At 49.0% G+C, this 18246-nt stretch overlaps 1 protein-coding gene across 3 annotated transcripts in view; it reads right to left on the reverse strand.

Annotated features, from left to right (window-relative positions):
- Cfap92 (cilia and flagella associated protein 92 (putative)) overlaps positions 1-18246 on the reverse strand; it is a 43062-nt gene that overhangs the window by 3598 nt on the left and 21218 nt on the right. For 2 of the 3 annotated variants that reach the window (XM_046466960.2, XM_046466959.2), the window contains exons 8-16: positions 17954-18085; positions 15447-15631; positions 11686-12593; positions 9772-9966; positions 8188-8482; positions 1342-1506; positions 520-720; positions 247-429; positions 61-178 (exon numbers count right to left, since the gene is read on the reverse strand). In XM_046466960.2, the coding sequence (XP_046322916.1) occupies positions 62-178; positions 247-429; positions 520-720; positions 1342-1506; positions 8188-8482; positions 9772-9966; positions 11686-12593; positions 15447-15631; positions 17954-18085 (2381 nt within the window). In that variant the 3' untranslated portion in view covers position 61. Of the gene's footprint in view, positions 1-60; positions 179-246; positions 430-519; positions 721-1341; positions 1507-8187; positions 8483-9771; positions 9967-11685; positions 12594-15446; positions 15632-17953; positions 18086-18246 lie in introns of those variants that run through there. The other variant, XM_046466964.2, reaches the window with a different exon arrangement.

Here is an 18246-nt window from a genome sequence, read left to right on the forward strand (position 1 = left end):
AGAGGGAGGTCCAGCAGCATCTTGGAACTGGGAGGACACTGGAAAGCAGTGGGGCTTTACCTCACGTCACATTTGGTGTCACACCTGGGGCTGGAATCCACAGCTGAGTTCCAGCCCTTGGGACAGCCCGAGACCCTTCTGTACCAGGAGGCCTAGCCTGGGAACTCGAGGTGGACACCTGGAACCAAACAGATGGTGCTCAAGATGCGACCAAGGGCCAGGGTCCCCCCCCCCCCGCCTGCCTACCAGCTGGGCACGGTCTCCCCAGTTATCTGCAACGGGCTTCCGGGTTGGAGGAGGGGGCACCTCCAGGAAAGGCAGTGGCTTCTTGTACAGCTCAAAGTCCAGGTGGCGCCGGTCCCAGCTCCACCGGCCCCGATCCAACATGGGGTACAGCAGGCGATCGAGCACCTGGTGTTCCTGCCACTCCTGAGTTGGGGAGACAAGGAGGTTCCGAGGAAGGAGGCCCTCTGGAGATGATGGTGGAGGCCCACCTATAGCTCTGCTCCTCTCACAAACCTCATGGAACTCTCCGATGGCTGGCAGTGGGAAATCCTGATGGAGGATGTCACCATGGAGACCTGTCACTTGGAACCCAGTGACCGTGAGCCAGGCTTGGCGGGATTTCTCCTGGGCTTTCTTCTTCTCTTCCTGCGAGTCCTGAGGCTCCACAATGGCGGACAGGTAGTTCTGTGAGTACGTGAACCTCCTCCCTGGCTCCTAGGAAAGAGAAGCAGGCAGGCTAGGGAGAAGAGTCGCGCCATCTTGGATGTGGCAGAGGCGGGAGGGCTGGAGAGAGGACTTGGGTGCCATCTTGGGTGTGGCAGAGGCAGGCTGGCTGGAGAGAAGACCCGCGCCATCTTGGATGTGGCAGAGGCAGGCGGGCTGGAGAGAGGACTCGGGCGCCATCTTGGATGTGGCTGAGTGGCCATTAGGAGTCCCAGTGGGCACTGGAAACAGCTAAGGGTATGACAGCCCCTGACCCTGTAGAGGCCATATTTACTGTCCCCTTTAACAAATGAAACTGCTGCCTACACGTAGTGGGTGCTGAGACCTGAACCAACGCATTTCCTTCCAGGTGCCAACCGCCTTCCATAAGTGGTCACACCAAAGCCCTCACCAGAGCCAAGGACCCTACAGTGGTTCTCAGCCATGGATCGGAGCATGCGCTGAGCATTCACATCTAGTGTGACACCAAATTCTCCCAGCACCTGACCCCATTTCTTGTTCCACTAACTGGCTTTTGTCTGCACACCTAAGTCGCCCGCTGACCTGTGGTCAGAAAGGAAAGGGTCAGGGGATTAGCCAACCGCCATTGTCTCACTGGGGACTGTCACACACCTTGGCCATCTCTTGGCACAGTTCCTTCTTGGCAAGCACAGCGGAGTTGAAGGTCATGACACTGTAGTTGTGGACACCCTTGTCCAGGGGAGTTGAGATCTGCATCATCTTGGCCTTGGGGACAGGAGGCCTCTTGGTGGCCTGGAAGGCCTTCATGATGTTTTTCTGAAGGAGAAGAAGTTGCCCAGAGTCAGGAGCCACCACGGGTGCTCCTCACCCCTGGCTGGCACCTGGTGGGCAGGGAGATCGGTTGGTTCCTGAGTGTGCTGTGTCCTCATCTCAGAACCACGACACGGGGACACCTGGTTCAACCTGCCACTGTCCAAACTGGAATTCCCAGGACCAGAACCTGGCCCAAGGTCAACAGGTGGGATGCACATGCTGAGTGAGAGGCTTTCAGGGTGTGGGTGGGGGACATTGTGACTTAACCAGGGCTGGCCTCCTCGACTGCGGTCACCTTGGAGGGCCAAGTACACGGTGAGTGTGTCCTGCATTCTCAGCAGGCCCCAGAGGACACGGGACTCAGTGCCTCAGCAGAGGACGCTGAGAGAACTAAGGTGGCCCGGGGACTCCTTGTGTAAATGAAAAGAGCAGCGACACAGGTCACCTGGGCCCAGGAGGGAAACCAGAAGGTTCCACGGAGGGCTGGGATACGAGGAAGAATGCAGAGGACCAGGACTAACTCTGTGATAGACACACACCAGAGAAGAGCCTGTCCAAGGAGGCCCTGTGGCAAGGGTCACTGGATGAGGGACAGAGCTCACCAAAATTTAAAAGAGAAAAGGTACTAGCACTTTGAAACAGAAGGGACTTTAAGGAAAAAATACTGGTGTATACAAGTACTTACAGCCAGGCGTGGTGGTGCATACCCATAATCCCAGTGGCTCGGGAGGCTGAGGCAGGAGGATCATGAGTTGGAGGCCAGCCTCATCCACTTAGCAAGGCCCTAAACAACTCAGTGATTCTCTGTCTCTAAATAAATACAAAAATAGGGCTGTGGGTCAAGGGCCAAGTGCCCCTGAGTTCAATCCCTGGTACCCCAAAATAAAAATAAAAGTACTCAACAGAGATGGATGAATTAAGCCGTGGACGGAATGCAACTGCAGAATGAGGTCATGGACTGAAAAATCAGTTTAGGATCCCAGAAAGCCCTGGACTTAAAAAATAAATAAGACAATCTAGTGTAGAAGATAAAGATGAAAGTAGTGACGTCCACTCAAAAATCAGAGTAGCTAGGCATAGTGGCCCTGGATTGTAATCCCAGCCATTTGGGAGGCTGAGGCAGGAGGATTGCAAGTTCAAGGCCAGCCTCAGCAACTTACTGAGACCCTGTCTTAGAAAATAAAAAGGACTGGGAATGTAGCTCCATGGTAGAGCACCCCTGGGTTCAGTCCCCGTGAACAAGTAAAACTATTGAATGGTTAACCACTAAGGTGCATGATGCTTTGGGGAGTGATAGAACATTCTAGAATTCTGATTTGAATCATGTTTCCACAGATAGAAAAAATGAGCAACTATACACTTTGGATTTGTGCATTTTACTGTATTGGTACTTCTAAAAAGCATTACCGAGAATTGAAAAAGGCCTTTTAGAGTTTTAAAATGATCAAATTGGCAAGATAGAAGGATCCTAAATTTAACTCCTGCTAAAGTGGGCCGACTAAGCCAGGAAGCAAATCTCAACAAAGGACCAAGAATACAAAAAATACTCACTGATGCCAACAAAATTAAGGTAGAACTCAATCATCAAAAGAAATGATAATTAAAAATTCCTTAAGGGACTGGGGTTGTGGCTCAGTGGCAGAGCGCTTGCCTAGCATATGTGACGCACTGGGTTCGATTCTCAGCACCACATACAAATGAATAAAATAAAGCTCCATCAACAACTAAAATATATATATTTTTTAAAAGTTCCTTAAGCATTTGGAAAGTCTACAATATTCTTAGATGATCCAGAGATCAAAGAAGGAATCAAAGTGGAAATTAAGGAAATAAACTTGTGGGACTCACTATTCAGAAGTTGATAGTCAAAATGTATCTGTTCAGTTGAATTCCCAAAAAAGCAATGAGGTAAACATGCATTTGAAGAAGTTAGAAAAAGAAAAGCACGTTAGCTGGGTTCAGTGGCACACGCCTGTCATCTCAGAGGCTTGGGAGGCTGAGGCAGGAGGATCACAAGTTGGAGGCCAGCCTCAGCAAGTTAGTGAAAAGGGCTGGGGATGTGGCTCAGTAGTTTAAATTTAAATCAATCGCCAGTTCCGATAAATAAATAAAATCGGGAATCAAGAAAATAGAAGATGTATAATATGGAAATCAAAAATCAAGTTGTTGGTGCTTTGAAGGGAATGATAACATCATAAATGTGATTTCAGTACAGACCCCAAACAGCCATCCATAGACTCGCACTTGGCCTGATGGGACTGAGGTACAGAAGATCGGGGTGAAGGATGACTAGTTGATCAAGAGTGATCTGAATGGAAGAGATGGGACTATTTCTAACCTCATGCAAAAATTAATAAATTCCAGATGGATGGAGAGTTGAAATATGGGGCTGGGGCTCAGTGGTAGAGCGCTCACCTGGCATGTGTGAGGCCCTGGGTTCAATTCTCAGCACCACATAAAAATAAAGATATTGTGTCCATCTAAAAAACTAAAAAATAAAATATAAAAGACCCCAAATTAAGAGAGTGGAAAGATGAATCAGAAACCAGGAGATACTTGCCACTTATTGGGTTGGCAATGGAAATGTCAAAGCCACCAAAAAATCAAGGAAATATTTTGAGACAAAGACATGTTAAGGTAGTTGCAATCATATCATTTAAGTAGCAGAATATCACAGAGTACCATAGTACACAGACTCCGGAGGCTGAGGGAGGAGGATTGCAAGTTAGAGGCCAGCCTCGGCAACTTAAAGCTGTCTCAAAACAAGATATTAAAAACGAGGGAGCTGGGATGTAGCTCAATGCTAAAGTGCCCTTGGGCTCAATCCCCAGTAATCCCCAAAAATGAAAAATAAAAAGCAAAAGATAAACAATTCAAATGCCCAAGTATTGATATTTGATTTCTTAAGCTAGGTAATTGGCTTTTTTTTTTTTGGGGTGGGGGGCCAATGCTAGGAAGGGAGGCCCTCACGTACACTAGGCAGGCAGTTCACCACCGAGCTACCTCCCAGCCTCAGTGTCTTTGTTGGTTTTTTGGGGTGCTGGGGATTGAACTCAGGGCTTGTGCATGCCAGGCAAGCACTCTACTAACTGAGCCTCATCCCCAGCCCCTATTATTTTTTAATAGTGTACACAAATACACTCATTTGCTGAAATTTTACATCATTCATGAAGGTGATAATTTCTGGAAAATGATTGGTACAACTTAGAGCTATAAATTGCCAACTACCATAATGGTCACAGAGGAAGATCAGGTTGGTAAACCGGAAGACGGAGCAGAACTGGATGGGAGAGACCAGCAAATAAGAAGGGGGTAAAGATGGAGAGAGGAAGAAAAAACACTTTGAAAGAATTTTGGGGGGTAAATCCAGGGGAGCTTAACCCCTGAGCCCCATCCCCAGCCCTTTTTTGTATTTTATTTAGAGACAGGGTCTCCCTGAGTTGCTTAGCACCTTGCTCAGTTGCTGAGGCTGGCCTCCACCTTGCGATCCTCCTGCCTCAGCCTCCTGAGCTGCTGGGATGACAGGCGTGCGCCACCGTGCCTGGCTTTAAAGGATTTTTTTTTTTAAGCCCCACCTAGAGGTGGAGAGCTCTAAAAGAAATGGTTTATTTAGCTGAAAGGAGAAATGAATCAGGAAGGTATCAGACTTCTCTGCAGCCCTTGATTCTAGAAAGCGGTGGAGTTTGGGGTGGAGAGAGGAGAGGGGATGTGGACCCATAAACAGTCCACTGTGGTCCAAGTGACAGAAGAAAAGGCAGACCTTATACCTGCAAGAAATGGGAGCCATTCTTACCCTTCTGAAAGGAAAATCACAAAGATAAAATAGACTCCAAAAATAAAATAAAAAGATAAAATAGACTCCAAAAATCTGGAGCAATAAAGACGTGAATAAAATTCATAGTTGAGCAGGAGGAAAGGAGGACTCATAGGGTGAATGGAATAAGGAGCTCAGAAAATCCATCCTCCTGAGAGCTCAGTCCTTGCACCAAGGATGTGGCTCAATGGCGGATCACTTACCCAGGAAACCCTGGGCTCGATCCCAGCCCTGAAAGAAGAAGAAAGAAAACAATGAAAAAACTGTCAAAAATGGGGCTGGGGATGTGGCTCAAGCGGTAGCGCGCTCGCCTGGCATGCGTGCGGCCCGGGTTCGATCCTCAGCACCACATACAAACAAAGATGTTGTGTCCGCCGAAAACTAAAAAATAAATTTTAAAAAAAAAAAAAAAAAACTGTCAAAAGCAACCACTGGAAACTGAACAAAGGCGTACAACAAACTGAGATGTGTTCATTCATAAAGATATACTTAAAGAACAACCAAAAAGGCCAGGTGCATTGCACACAACTGAAATTTCAGTGACTCGGGAGGCTGAGGCAGGAGGATCACAAGGTGGAGGCCAGCCTCAATAACTTAGCGAGGCCCTAAGCAACTCAGCAAGACTCTTGTCTCTAAATAAAATATTAACAATAACAAAAACAGGGGCTGGGGATGGGGCTCAGGGGTTAAGATCCTCTGGGTACACTCTCCAGTATCCCCCCCCCCAAAAAAATCCAATTGAAAAATGGACAAAGGATCTGAATGGATACTTTTTTTAAAAGAAGAAATGCAACCGGGCATGCGCCTGTCATCCCAGCAACTCGGGAGGCTCTGGCAGGAGGACTGCAAGTTCAGATCAGCCTGCGAAGCTCAGTGAGACCCTGTCTCAAAATTCTTTTAAAAAATTAAAGGTTGAAGATGTAGTTCAGTGATAAAAGCACCCCTAGGTTCAATCCCAGTACTAAATAATAATAATAATAATAGTAATAGTAATAATAATAATAATAAAAATAAGAAAGAAGAGAAGGAGGTGAAATGGTCAAGAAATATATTAAAACATGGTCAATATCATTAGCCATCAGGGAAATGCAGATCAAAACGACAATGAGACAATCATTTCACCCCAATTCGAATGGCTGTTATTTTTAAAAAAATAACAAATGTTCAGATGTGGAGAGAAAGGAACTTGTTCACTGCTATTAGGCGTGTAAATCAATGATACAACCATAATTATTAATCTGGTTCCTCAGAAAACTAAAAATAGATCGACCGTGTGATCCAGCTACCCCACTTCTGGGTATGTCTCCAAAAGAAATGAAATCAGCTCACCAAAGAGGTACCCCCACACCCCATGTCTGTGAGGGACCTATTCACAATTACTAAGATAAAGAATCAACCTAGGAACCCACTGACGGATGCATGGATAAAGAAAAGGCTGTATGTGTGTATTTATATTTTATTTAGAAACAGGGTCTCACTGAGTTTCTTAGGGCCTCACTAAGTTGCTGAGGCTGGCCTCCCACTTGAGATCCCCCTGCCTCAGCCTCTTGAGTCACTGGGATGACAGGCGTGTACACACATACACACATTTTCTTTATCAATTCATTTGCCACTGGGTACTTAGGCTGATACACACACACACACATAATGGAATATTACTCAGCCATCAAGAATGAAATCCTGTGATTTGGCAATCAAATGGATGAACCTGGAAGACATCGTGTCAAGTGAAATAAGCGCTAAACATGGACAGGTATAGGGCATGTTCTCCACCTTATGTAGAAGTTTAAAAAACAAAATTGACCTGAATGTAAAATAGTGATTGCTGAAGGGGGTGATCAGTGCGTGCTGTATGCACATGATGAAATGTCATCACACTGGATCCCATTCTTAGGTACCCCAGTTACATGCCAATCAAAATAAAAGAATCTTGTGGGGGGAGCCGGACAGAACCTCAGGCAAGGACACTGGGGATCATTCCAAAGCCCAGGTGTGGCCACACACAAGTTGTTAGAAGGAGATCAAGACTGATCCCTCCCTCCCTCTGTGGCTTCCCATCTGGCCATCTGATCCCTCCCTCGTGAAGGTATTACCCCTGTGATGCCATCTGCCCTGTGGTGATGTGGCTAAGGAGGCCCTTGGCAGAGGCCAAACTAGTGGGGCCATCAGATTGGACTTTCCTCCTCCAAAATTAATCTAACTGAACCTATTTTCTTTATATGTTTCCCAGCCTCCGGTGATTTGTTACAGCAACAGAAAACCGATTAATACAGATGACCCAATTTCAAAAGGTTACAGGATACAAGATGAATAGTAAAGATTCATTATATTTCTATATTCTAGTGACAACACAGAAATTTTTAAAACTCAATATATTAACAGTATTATTTTCTCAAAAAGAGGTCTGATACTTATATGCCACAGAAATGGCTGAGGGAGAGAAGACCTAAATCACAGCAGAGATATTCCATATTATCAATGGCAGTCCTCAAACCACTAGGATAGCCATGCTTCCCAAATGGATCTGGAGTCCACACAGTGCCTAGGAAATCCAAGCAGTTGAGAGAGAAGAAAATTGGGTTGGGGATATGGCTCGGTGGTTGAAAACCCAACCTAGTTTCAAAACAGTGGCTCCGGAGGCTGAGGCAGGAGGATCGCAAGGTGGAGGCCAGCCTCAGCCACTTAGCAAAACCCTGAGCAACTCAGGGAGACCCTGTCTCTAAATAAAATATAAAAAGGGCTGGGGACAGGGCTCAGGGGTGAAGCACCCCTGGGTTCCATCCCCGGAACCAAAAGAAAAATCTCTCCAGCAGGTGGAGACAGCCCTGGTGGGCTGGGAGCCCGGACGTGGAGGGAGGAGGCAGGCCCACCTGGATCAGGTAGTGCTTCTCTCTCGTCGTCAGGAGCATGTTGTTCCGCCATTGCAGGTACTTCTCCTGGTGGGCAAGGACCTTGGAATTGAGGGTGGAGACCTGACTTTGGGATCCTTCAAGATTGGGGACAGGCTGAGGGGAGATGGTAGGTAGCTTCTGATCCATGAGGTCCTCTTGAGAGATGGGGAGCCCAAACTCTTGGCTCAAGTCTTTGATCATGGCGGACGAAGGTAGCAAGTCTCTGACGATCACCTCCCTGAGCTTGGTACTGTGGTAGCAGATGTTGTAGATTCTGCAACGAAGAACACCCCACTCAGCCTCACAGGCCTTGAGAGACGGGGACAGTCACCCCTATTTTATGGAGGACATAAAACCCAAGAGAGGCTGATTAGCTGGTGCCAGGTCATAAATGAAGTACTCAGGTCTAGTTTGATCTGTTAGGCCTCCTTCCTGGAGAATCCCTTCTTCCCTCTCCATATTTTATATTTTATTTAGAGACGGGGTCTCACTGAGTTGCTCAGGGCCTAAGTTGCTGAGGCTGGCCTCCACCTTGCGATCCTCATGCCTCAGCCTCCTGAGCAGCTGGGATGACAGGTGTGTGCTGGCTTCCCTCCTCCTTTGACCCCCAAGAATTTACTGGCTACTCGTGCTCTGATATGAATGCTCTTCTTTGATTGTGATCTGTCCTGCTGTGGCTGTGGGGTGTCCCCAGAGTCCCCCTGGAAGGTGACACAGGAAGGTCCAGAGGAGGAGTGAGGGGTGTGAGGCCTGAACCCTGGCAGGGAATGGCTCCCTGGGGGTCCCCTGGTGGCCCCTGGAGGCAGGTGGGGTGTGGAGGAGGAGGTAACACTGGGGCCGTGGCTTGGGGTCTCTATTTGTCCCTGGAGAGTGGAGTCTCTGCCCCCTGGTCCCCATGGGAGCTGCTCCCTCCCCACACTCTTCCTCCATGATGTCCTGCCTCCCCTCGGCCCAGGAGTGAAGCCGCCATCTGTGGACTGGGACCTGGGACACCCTGAGCCCCACGTCCACTGTCCCTCTCTGCAGTTGTGCTGGAGGGTCCCTGAGTCACAGCACAGAAAAAGCTGACCGAGCCACAGTCTCATCCATGACCCTCAACAGCGCATGGAGAGCATCCCTAGCAAGATGGCCAATGGTACACCTCAGAATCCTCCTCCACCGGGAAAGGTGATATGCCCGTAGCCTGATTTCTGAGCAAATCTCAGAAGACTGGGCTGCCAGTCATCCTGCCTTCCCAACCCCCAAAACTCCCCCCTTTGCCAGGCTCAGTAGCTAATATCTGTAATCCTAGCAATTAGGGAGGCTGAGTCAGGAGGATCGCAAGTTGGAGGCCAGCCTCGACAATTGAGTAAGGCCCTCAGCAACTTAGCAAGATGCTATCTCTAAATAAAATACAAAAAGGGGCTGGGGCAGGGGCTGGGGCTGGGGCAGAGGCTGAGGCTCAGGGGCAGAGGCTGAGGCTCAGGGGCTTGGGGCTCAGGGGCTGGGGCTGAGGCTGAGGCTCAGGGGCTGGGGCTGAGGCTGGGGCAGGAGCTGAGGCTCATTGGCAGAGCAGGCCCCGACCTGGCCAGTGCCTGGAAGGCCTTATGCGGTATGGCGTCGCGCAGGTAGAGCCCCGGATGTCGCATGAGCAGCGACAGGGGCCTGAAGAGGTGCACATGGTACAGGACGGTCTCCAGGTCCGCGTAGAGGCGGTGGCGGAACAGCAGCTGCGAGTTGTAGAGCACTTTGTATTTCCTGAGCTCCAACATGGGGATTCTGAAAGAGAGGGACACCGGCCAGGGGTCACTGGGCACACTGCAGGCTCAGGGTAGGGCCTCAGGTCCAACTCCCAGGACCAGAAAAGCAAGCAAATAAAAAGATTTTTCCATCCCTGTAGGCAGCGGTAGTATAGGTGTCACCAGTGAAGCAGTGTGGTTATGGAAGATGTCCCCACGGGCCACCGAGGACGGGATCTAGAAACTCTATTAATTGTTACAACTTGTGAGTCTGTAATTACTTCACAGTTTACAGTTTAGAAGTGTGGACTTAGGTTACACCTGTCATCCCAGTGGCTCTGGAGGCTTAGGCAGGAGGATCGCAAGGTGGAGGCCAGCCTCAGCCACTTAGCAAGGCCTTGAGCAACTCAGATTATTTATTTATGTTTTCATTCATTCACTTTGCAATTCTGAGGGTTGAACCTGGGCCTCCTGCGGGCTAGGCAGGGGCTTTCCCACTGACCTACGACCTCAGCCCTGTTTTATTTCATATGACATTTTATTTTGTCTTTGCTTGTCGAAGACCCATGACAGAAAGAACCCAGGGCCTCTTAACCCCTGAGCCCCGTCCCCAGCCCTTTTTATGTTTTATTTAGAGACAGGGTCTCACTGAGTTGCTGAGGGCCTCGCTAAATTGCTGAGGCTGGCCTCCAACTTGCGATCCTCCTGCCTCAGCCTCCTGAGCCACTGGGATGACAGGCGCACACCACCATGCCCAGCATGCTGAACCTGGTAACATTTACGCCTACCCTGTATCCCAGTTCAGGGCCTGTAGGTGTGGTCATTGGTAGGAACTTGTTCTGTGAAGAACTTGTTGGAATCATTCTTCCACCCATTCTTCTGGGATGTTTCGATCATTCTTATTGATTCACAGAACTCTTTATATTTTCAGGCTACTACTATGTTCCACACATTGTAAATAACTTTTTTTGTCAGTTTTCTTACTTTTTTTTATTACTGGGGATTAAACCCAAGGATACTGTGGCTGGCTGTTGCCCTCACCTATAATCTCAGTGATTTGGGGAGGTAGACATTGGATGCCAAGACAGGAGGATTGCAAATTGGAGGCCAGCCTCAGCCACTTAGCGAGGCCCTGAGCAACTCAGCGAGACCCTGTCTCTAAATAAAATACAGAAAAGGGCTGGGGACGGGGCTCAGTGGTGGAGTACCCCTAGGTTCAATCCCTGGTACCAAAAAAAAATAGCAATAATAATAAATAATTATCAAATCGGGATACAAGATACACACAAATCAATCATATTTCCATATTACCAGCAATAAACACCTGGCAACTGAAATTTAAAATATGATACCCTCATTGTAGGCTCAAGGGGGTAAAAGGGTCAACTTGTTTGAAAGACTGTGCTATCAGAAGAGAGAGCCAGGGTCCCCTGTTCCCACCGGGCCACCTAGGAAGCTGATCCCCGGACGAGGGTCATTTCACCCTGCTCAGCCAATCAGGCACTCAGCGGTCACTCCAGCCATGGTCCAAACAGACCAGGCTCCTGCCTCTGGGGGCAGCAGGTCATGGTGTCAGAATCATGTATCTGGATTATTTATTTATTGGTCCTGGGGATTGAACCACAAAATACAACCCTTCTTATTTGATTCTGAGACAGCATCTCGCTAAGTTGCTGAGGCTGGCCTCCAATCTGCGATCCTCCGCCCTCAGCCTCCCTGGGCCTTGCTGGGGCTCCTTCCTCATTCAGACGCCACCTACCGGCTCTGGTGGCTCTCCCACAGCTGCCGCAGGCCCCCGTCGGCCAAGCCTTCCAGAACAAAGAGGTGGAGGTTCCCATCCAGCAGGTGGAAGCCCGTCAGGACGTCCAGATGCTCCTGATGCTGGATGTTGACCCGCATCTTGAAGGCCGAGAGGATCTGCTGGACGGTCCCGGTGGGGTAGGAGTCCAGCTCCAGGGCCTTGGCGTTGATCAGGGTGATGTCCTTCAGCAGACTGTGCACCAGGAACAGGTCTTGGGCACTGAACACGAACACGATGCGGCCAAAGTGGCTGCCCAGGAAGTCCACGCCCTGGGCTTTGGCCCAGGTGGTCAGAGGCACCGCCACGTCCACTCGCAGTTTGAGCAATGAGTTGGCCTCCAGGTAGTTTCCAGCGGGCATCGGGTTGTGCTGGAGGACCTCGGTGGCCGGGATCTGGAACCTCGAGACCCTCCTGCATCTGCTGCCCTGGAGGCCAGGGGTGGCCTTGGGCTCACAGCGCTGGATGGGGACCACCAGGTTCAGGTACTTGTGGCCAAGGAGGAGGTCCGCGAAACTGACCCGGGCGACTCCGTGAGGGTCCCAGGTCTTGTTCTGAGACTCAAAGGGGTTGTCCTCCGTCTCCTTGGAGGAGATGAAGGACTGGATGTTCCCGTGGGAATCCAGGGGGTCCTCCCCAAACAGGGTGGGCCTGCGGGAGGACTCGTCCGACTTACGGTCCCGATCGTGGACTTCCACCACCATGGGGGGACCCTCCAGGTACTCCCGCAGGTCGCTGGGGTGGATGGCTCCCAGGCAGATGACATTGATGTCCTCGAAGTAAACGTGGGTCCCGTGGGGGCGCTCCTCGGTCCTGTGCACCGGGGTCTTGTGGAAGCGGTACCTGCAGTAGACGGGGGTGCACAGCCTCTGCAAAAGAACAGGCCCACGGCCACTCACCATGACTGTCCCTCTGCCACCAGGAAGGAGGCCCACAGCCGCTCACCAGTGACTGTCCCTCTGCCACCAAGAACAGAGCGCCCACCTGGGACCCTCATACCCCAGGGCCGTGCCTGCAGCCTGGGGGCCTCAGTTTGCCCTGCTACAAAGTGTCCACGGGTAACCAACCCACTCTGCAAGGTCACTCCAGGACTCTGAGGCCCGGTGTCCACAAAAGTGCCACCAGGTAAGAAGGTAGAACATAGAAAAAATTCAGGAAATAATGACTGGGGCTGGGCTGGGGCTCAGTGGCAGAGCGCTTGCCTGGCACGTGGGAGGCCCTGGGTTCCATCCTCAGCACCACAGAGAAATAAATAAATAAAATAAAGGCATCTGTCCATCTACAGCTACAAAAAAAAAATTTTAAAAAAATAGTGTCTGAAAATCTCCTGAATTTGTCAAAGAACATTAACTTGTAGGTTCTAGAATCTCAGTAAATCCCAATCAGATGAACTCAGAAATACAGGCCCAGACACATCCTTATGGAACAGATTAAAAGCAGAGATAACACACATTAAAAACAGCCAGATCATCATTTCCCATGTGCATATAGGATCACAGGACCTCACTCTACATCATGTCCAACCAGGTGAATGACCAGTCATACTCCATTTGTCAGAATTTTTGCATTCTGCTGTCATGTGTAACTAATTAGAACAAATAGAAAAAATACAGCTCTCCCACTCCTTGGTTTATACCCAGAGGACTTAAAATCAGCATCCTATAGTGACACAGCCACTACAGCAGCTCAATTCACAATAGCTAGACTATGGAACCAACCTAGGTGTCCCTCAGTAGATGAATGGATAAAGAAAATGTGGTATGTATACTCAATGGAATATTACACTGCTTGGAAGAAGAGTACAATTATGGCATTTGCAGTAAATGGTTGGAGTTGGAGACTATCATGCTAAGCGAAATAAGCCAATCCCACAAAACCAAAGGCCGAATGTTTTCTCTAGTATGTGGATGCTAATCCACAAGGATTGGGGGCCCCTGCAGAAGAACAGTGTTACCTTAGATTCAGTAGAGGGAAGTGATGGGAGGGGAGGGGATGTGGAGATAGGAAAGATAGTGGAATGAAACAGACCTTATTACTGTATGTATCCATGTGACAATGTACAATATGATTCTGCAACATGCACACTCAGAAAATGAGAAATTATATCCCACCTACGTATGATCTATCAAAGTGCATATATGCATTCGCCTGCCATGTACAACTAATTTAAACAAATCAAAAATAAATTAAAAAGTGGCCAGAGAAAAACAACGCATTACATCCATAAAAATAGTCCAGGACGTTCAGCATCTAAATAACAGGAGCTCCAAAAAGACATGGGAGAAAAAAAGAAATAATCAGTGAGATAATACAAGACAACTTCCCAGCACTGAAAGGGCTCCTGAGTCCCCTGGCTGAATGTTTCTGGAGGCAGGAAGCACCCCCAAGAAAAGTCTGCTTTCTCCAGCCAAAGGACCAAGAAAGGGGTGGCCTAGCAGGACAGAAAACTGTCAGGAAAATGATCACCCTACCCCAGACAAACACCTCGGAGAAAACGCAGCCCACCAACGTCTGCAAAGGCCTAGGGGGACGTCCACCTCCCCCAACTCTAACGGGGTGCCCTGGCCACTCCCCTGGCTGGGAGCCAGGACTTGGATCAGCATCCATGGGCACCGTAGCTCCCTGTGACTACCGTGATGTCACTGAAGGCCAGGCAGGGAGCAGGCCTCTGTGATCACCCTCTGTCCAAATAAGGTCATATTCTGACGTGCACAAAACGAAGATCCTACAAGCTTTAAGGGAAATAAAAAATGGGACATAAACCAAGGTCCAACACAGAACATTAAAAAAAAATGATGGAATGATTGCCTTCAAAACTCTGAAGGAAAACTAGAATTCTATACCCAAACTATCTACCAAATAGAAGGATAGAATAACCCGCGGTGGGTCGGGGGGTATTCCATTGATCTTTTCTCAAGAGGTTACTGAAGGATGTGCTCCAGCAAAACCAAAGGATAAACAAATGAAGAGGAAGACGTGGAGTCCGAAAGACAAGAAAATCCAAACAGCAGAGGGAAGAGGGTAAGTATGCAGCGAGGTGCTGCTGCTGTAACAGGAAAATCCATGGGTTCCTCTTTTTTTAATCCCAGTTATTTTTTTTTATTTGTTCTAATTAGTTACACGTGACAGTAGAATGCGTTTGGACGCATCCTACGTAAATGGAGCCTAACTTCTCATTCTTCTGGTTGTGCATGAGGTAGGACCACACCCGTCATGTATCATATACACACAGAGGGTGATAGCATCCACCTTCCTTCCCACCCCCTGACCCTGTCCCCTCCCTTCACTCCCCTCTGTCTAATCCAGTGTACCCCTATTCTTCCCTCTACCCCCCCATTATGAATCAGCATCCTCATATCAGAGAGAACGTCCAGCCTTTGGATCTTCGGGATTGACTGATCTCACTTAGCGTAACAGCCTCCAGCTCCACCCCCATGGGTTCCTGAAGAGAGGCTGGAGACCTCCATCTGTACAGCAACTGTGACGTAGTGAGAGGCCTCAGATTTGGAGGCTCCTAGTTAGGGGCCAATCTGGGCATTGAACTCAGGGGCACTTGACCGACCTCTGAGCCCTGTCCCCAGCCCCTTTTCATATTTTTATTTAGAGACAGGGTCTTGCTGAGTTGCTTAGGGCCTCAATTTGGCGGAGGCTGGCCTCCACCTTGCGATCCTCCTGCCTCGGCCTCCTGAGCTGCTGGGATGACAGGTGTGGCCCATTCTTACCTGTAGTTCCTGAATAGGCACAGGTTGTGACGGCAGGCAGGAAACAGAGTCGATCCTTATGATCAGGGGGTTTAATTCCAGCTTCTGCTCCTCGGTCATGATAGGCACTTCGGTTTTGAAAGTCAAAAGGCAATCCAAAATGTTGGCCGACTTGTCACTGCCCCAGCTCATGACAGTTTGCTGTCCTGGGGTGAAATACACACAGTGGTTTAGACCACCCCAGACAGGCACAGAGGGATCAAGCAACCAGAGAAGGGCTAATGACAAAATCATACCAAAAAATAAAATTTATTTTAAAAAAAGAAGAATCAGGAATCACCCACAAGCAGCAGGTTATATGTCAGTTCCTCCAACTAAAGTCCCATTGAGTCTCTAAGAGAATTGAATTTTGTTTTTTCTTTTTTTGTACCAGGGATTGAACCCAGGAGCACTTAACCCCTGAGCCCCGTCCCCAGCCCTTTTTCTATTTTATTTAGAGACAGGGTCTCGCTGAGTTGCTCAGGGCCTCAATTTGGCGGAGGCTGGCCTCCACCTTGTGATCCTCCTGCCTCAGCCTCCCAAGCCACTGGGATGACAGGCGTGTGTCCCCGCACCTGGCTGGCTAAGAATTGAATATTTTGTCCCTGAATCTGATATAAATATATCTTGAGTCATCAAGGATGCAGTGAGGAATACTGATACACAGGTGCCAATCAACCCTAGTCTGATCTAGTTGGTCTGGGGAGTGTGGTCTCCATCTTGGAAGGTTCAAAATGTCAGATTCTACACTCACCATCCTAGAACCTTTGCCATCAACGATGGTACCTACGAGGCATGTGTGGCTTCTAGAATCTGCACTGATTAAAGCTCAGTAGCATTTAAAGTGCAGTTCGGGGCTGGGGATGTGGCTCAAGTGGTAGTACGCTCGCCTAGCATGCGTGAGGCACTGGGTTTGATCCTCAGCACAGACATGGGGCTTGGTCATTGCTACAGACGGTGCTATTGGGTAGAACTGCTCCAGGTAATTATTTTAGAGCAAAGAATCATCTTGGTCCAAAAATGTCAGTGTGTACACTGAGCACTCAGGGGTGGGTGTCACTTTGCCATGGCTTAACGAGACAAGTCTAGGTACTCATGCCGAACGAGACTGGCATATCTGGGCCAAATCCCAAAGAGGAATAACTCTCCCTGTGACGGTTTTGCAAGTTCTACTTTAAAAAAAAAAAAAAAAAGTAGGTGGGTGAATTATTCATTGCAAAGCAAACATGTAGTCTTTTCCTATAAAATATGGTCCATTTGTTTCACCAGTTAGAGATACACTGTGGTAGCAAAAATTAAATGAAATGGGCCAGGCACGGCGGCACACACCTGTCATCCCAGTGGCTTGGGAGGCTGAGGCAGGAGGATTGAAAGTTGGAGGCCAGCCTCAGCCACTTAGGCCCTAAGCAACTCAGCGAGACCCTGTCTCTAAATAAAAAAATAAAAAAGGTTGGAGATGGGGCTCAGGGATTGGGCACCCCTGGGTTCAATCCCTGGTACCCCCCCCCCAAAAAAAAAAAGACAAAATTATGGTGTGTACATATATGAATGTACCACAGCGAATTCCACCTTTATAGCTATAATTTTTTTTAAAAAATTAAAATGAAAAAAAAGTAAAATAAAGAGAAGGAAGACCAGCAGAGTACAGGAAGGGGAAAAAGGGGAGGGATGAGGGGAAAGAAAAATTATATTCCATTCACGTGTCACTCAAAAGCATTTAACAACTGCACTTCTGCAAAACAGCCAGCAGAGGGCGCGCCTGCCCCTGCCAGTCCAAAGCACAAAAAACTGTTTTATTCTGTTCTTTGTCCAACTGGGAATTGAACTCAAGGTCATTCAACCGCCTCTGATTTATTTTTTCATTCCGACCCAGGGTCTTGCTAAATTTCCAAGGCTGGACTTCAATTTACAATCCTCCTGCCTCAGCCTCCCTGTAGCTGGGATTACAGGTGTGCGCCACCCACCCACCTGAAATGACTTTCTTTAAAAAGCAGAAAGAGAGGGGGTCTCGGAATGTAGCTTAGTGGCAGAGCGCTTGCCTGGGGTGCATGAGGCTCTGAGCTCAGCCCCCAGTACTACCAAAGGGAAAAAAGAAGGGGCTGTCATCCCAGTGGCTTGGGAGGCTGAAGCCGGAGGATCACAAGTTGGAGGCCAGCCTCAGCCACGCCACTTAGTGAGGCCCTAAGCAACTCAGTGAGACCCTGTCTCTACATAAATAATGAAAAGTGATGGGGGACGGAATCAAACAGACCTGAGTTCAAATCCTGATTTCCCATTTGCTACGCTGTGTGTCTTGGGTAGCGCACTTAACCTCTCTGGGCCTCCATTGTCCTCCTGCATACATTGGAGGCTATTAACCCTGCTTTCCGGAGGGGGCAGTGGGGATGAAATGAGGTGGTACAGAGCAGGGGCTTGGCCGACTGTGTGGACCATTTCAGTCCCATGTGGTGACAGGAGGACCAGAGACTGTTGGGAACAGGTGTAGCTACCAGCAAGCAGAGGCATGGTGGCCAGCTGCAGGGAGAAGACGCTCTGCCTCCACTGGCTGGGGTCAAACTCCTCTTCCGAGTGCTGCTTCTTTCCCTTCTTCAGGCTTCTCCTTTTCATCTCGTGATCTTTCTCTTGGGATGTGAAATCAAAGGGAGGAGAACGCGGTTAGGAGGCGGCTCTATTGTGCCCCCGCGAGGCCACGCAAGAAGCGAACAGCCTAGCTCCAGGCGCAGGGGGGTGCAGGGCCACCCAATCCCGGCCTGGGGAGAGGCTGATGCAGCAAATCAGTGGC

Source organism: Marmota monax, unplaced genomic scaffold (assembly GCF_021218885.2).
Source record: "Marmota monax isolate L192 unplaced genomic scaffold, Marmota_monax_Labrador192_F-V1.1 WCK01_AAM20220418_F8-fsc00249, whole genome shotgun sequence".
NCBI classification, from domain to species: domain Eukaryota; kingdom Metazoa; phylum Chordata; class Mammalia; order Rodentia; family Sciuridae; genus Marmota; species Marmota monax.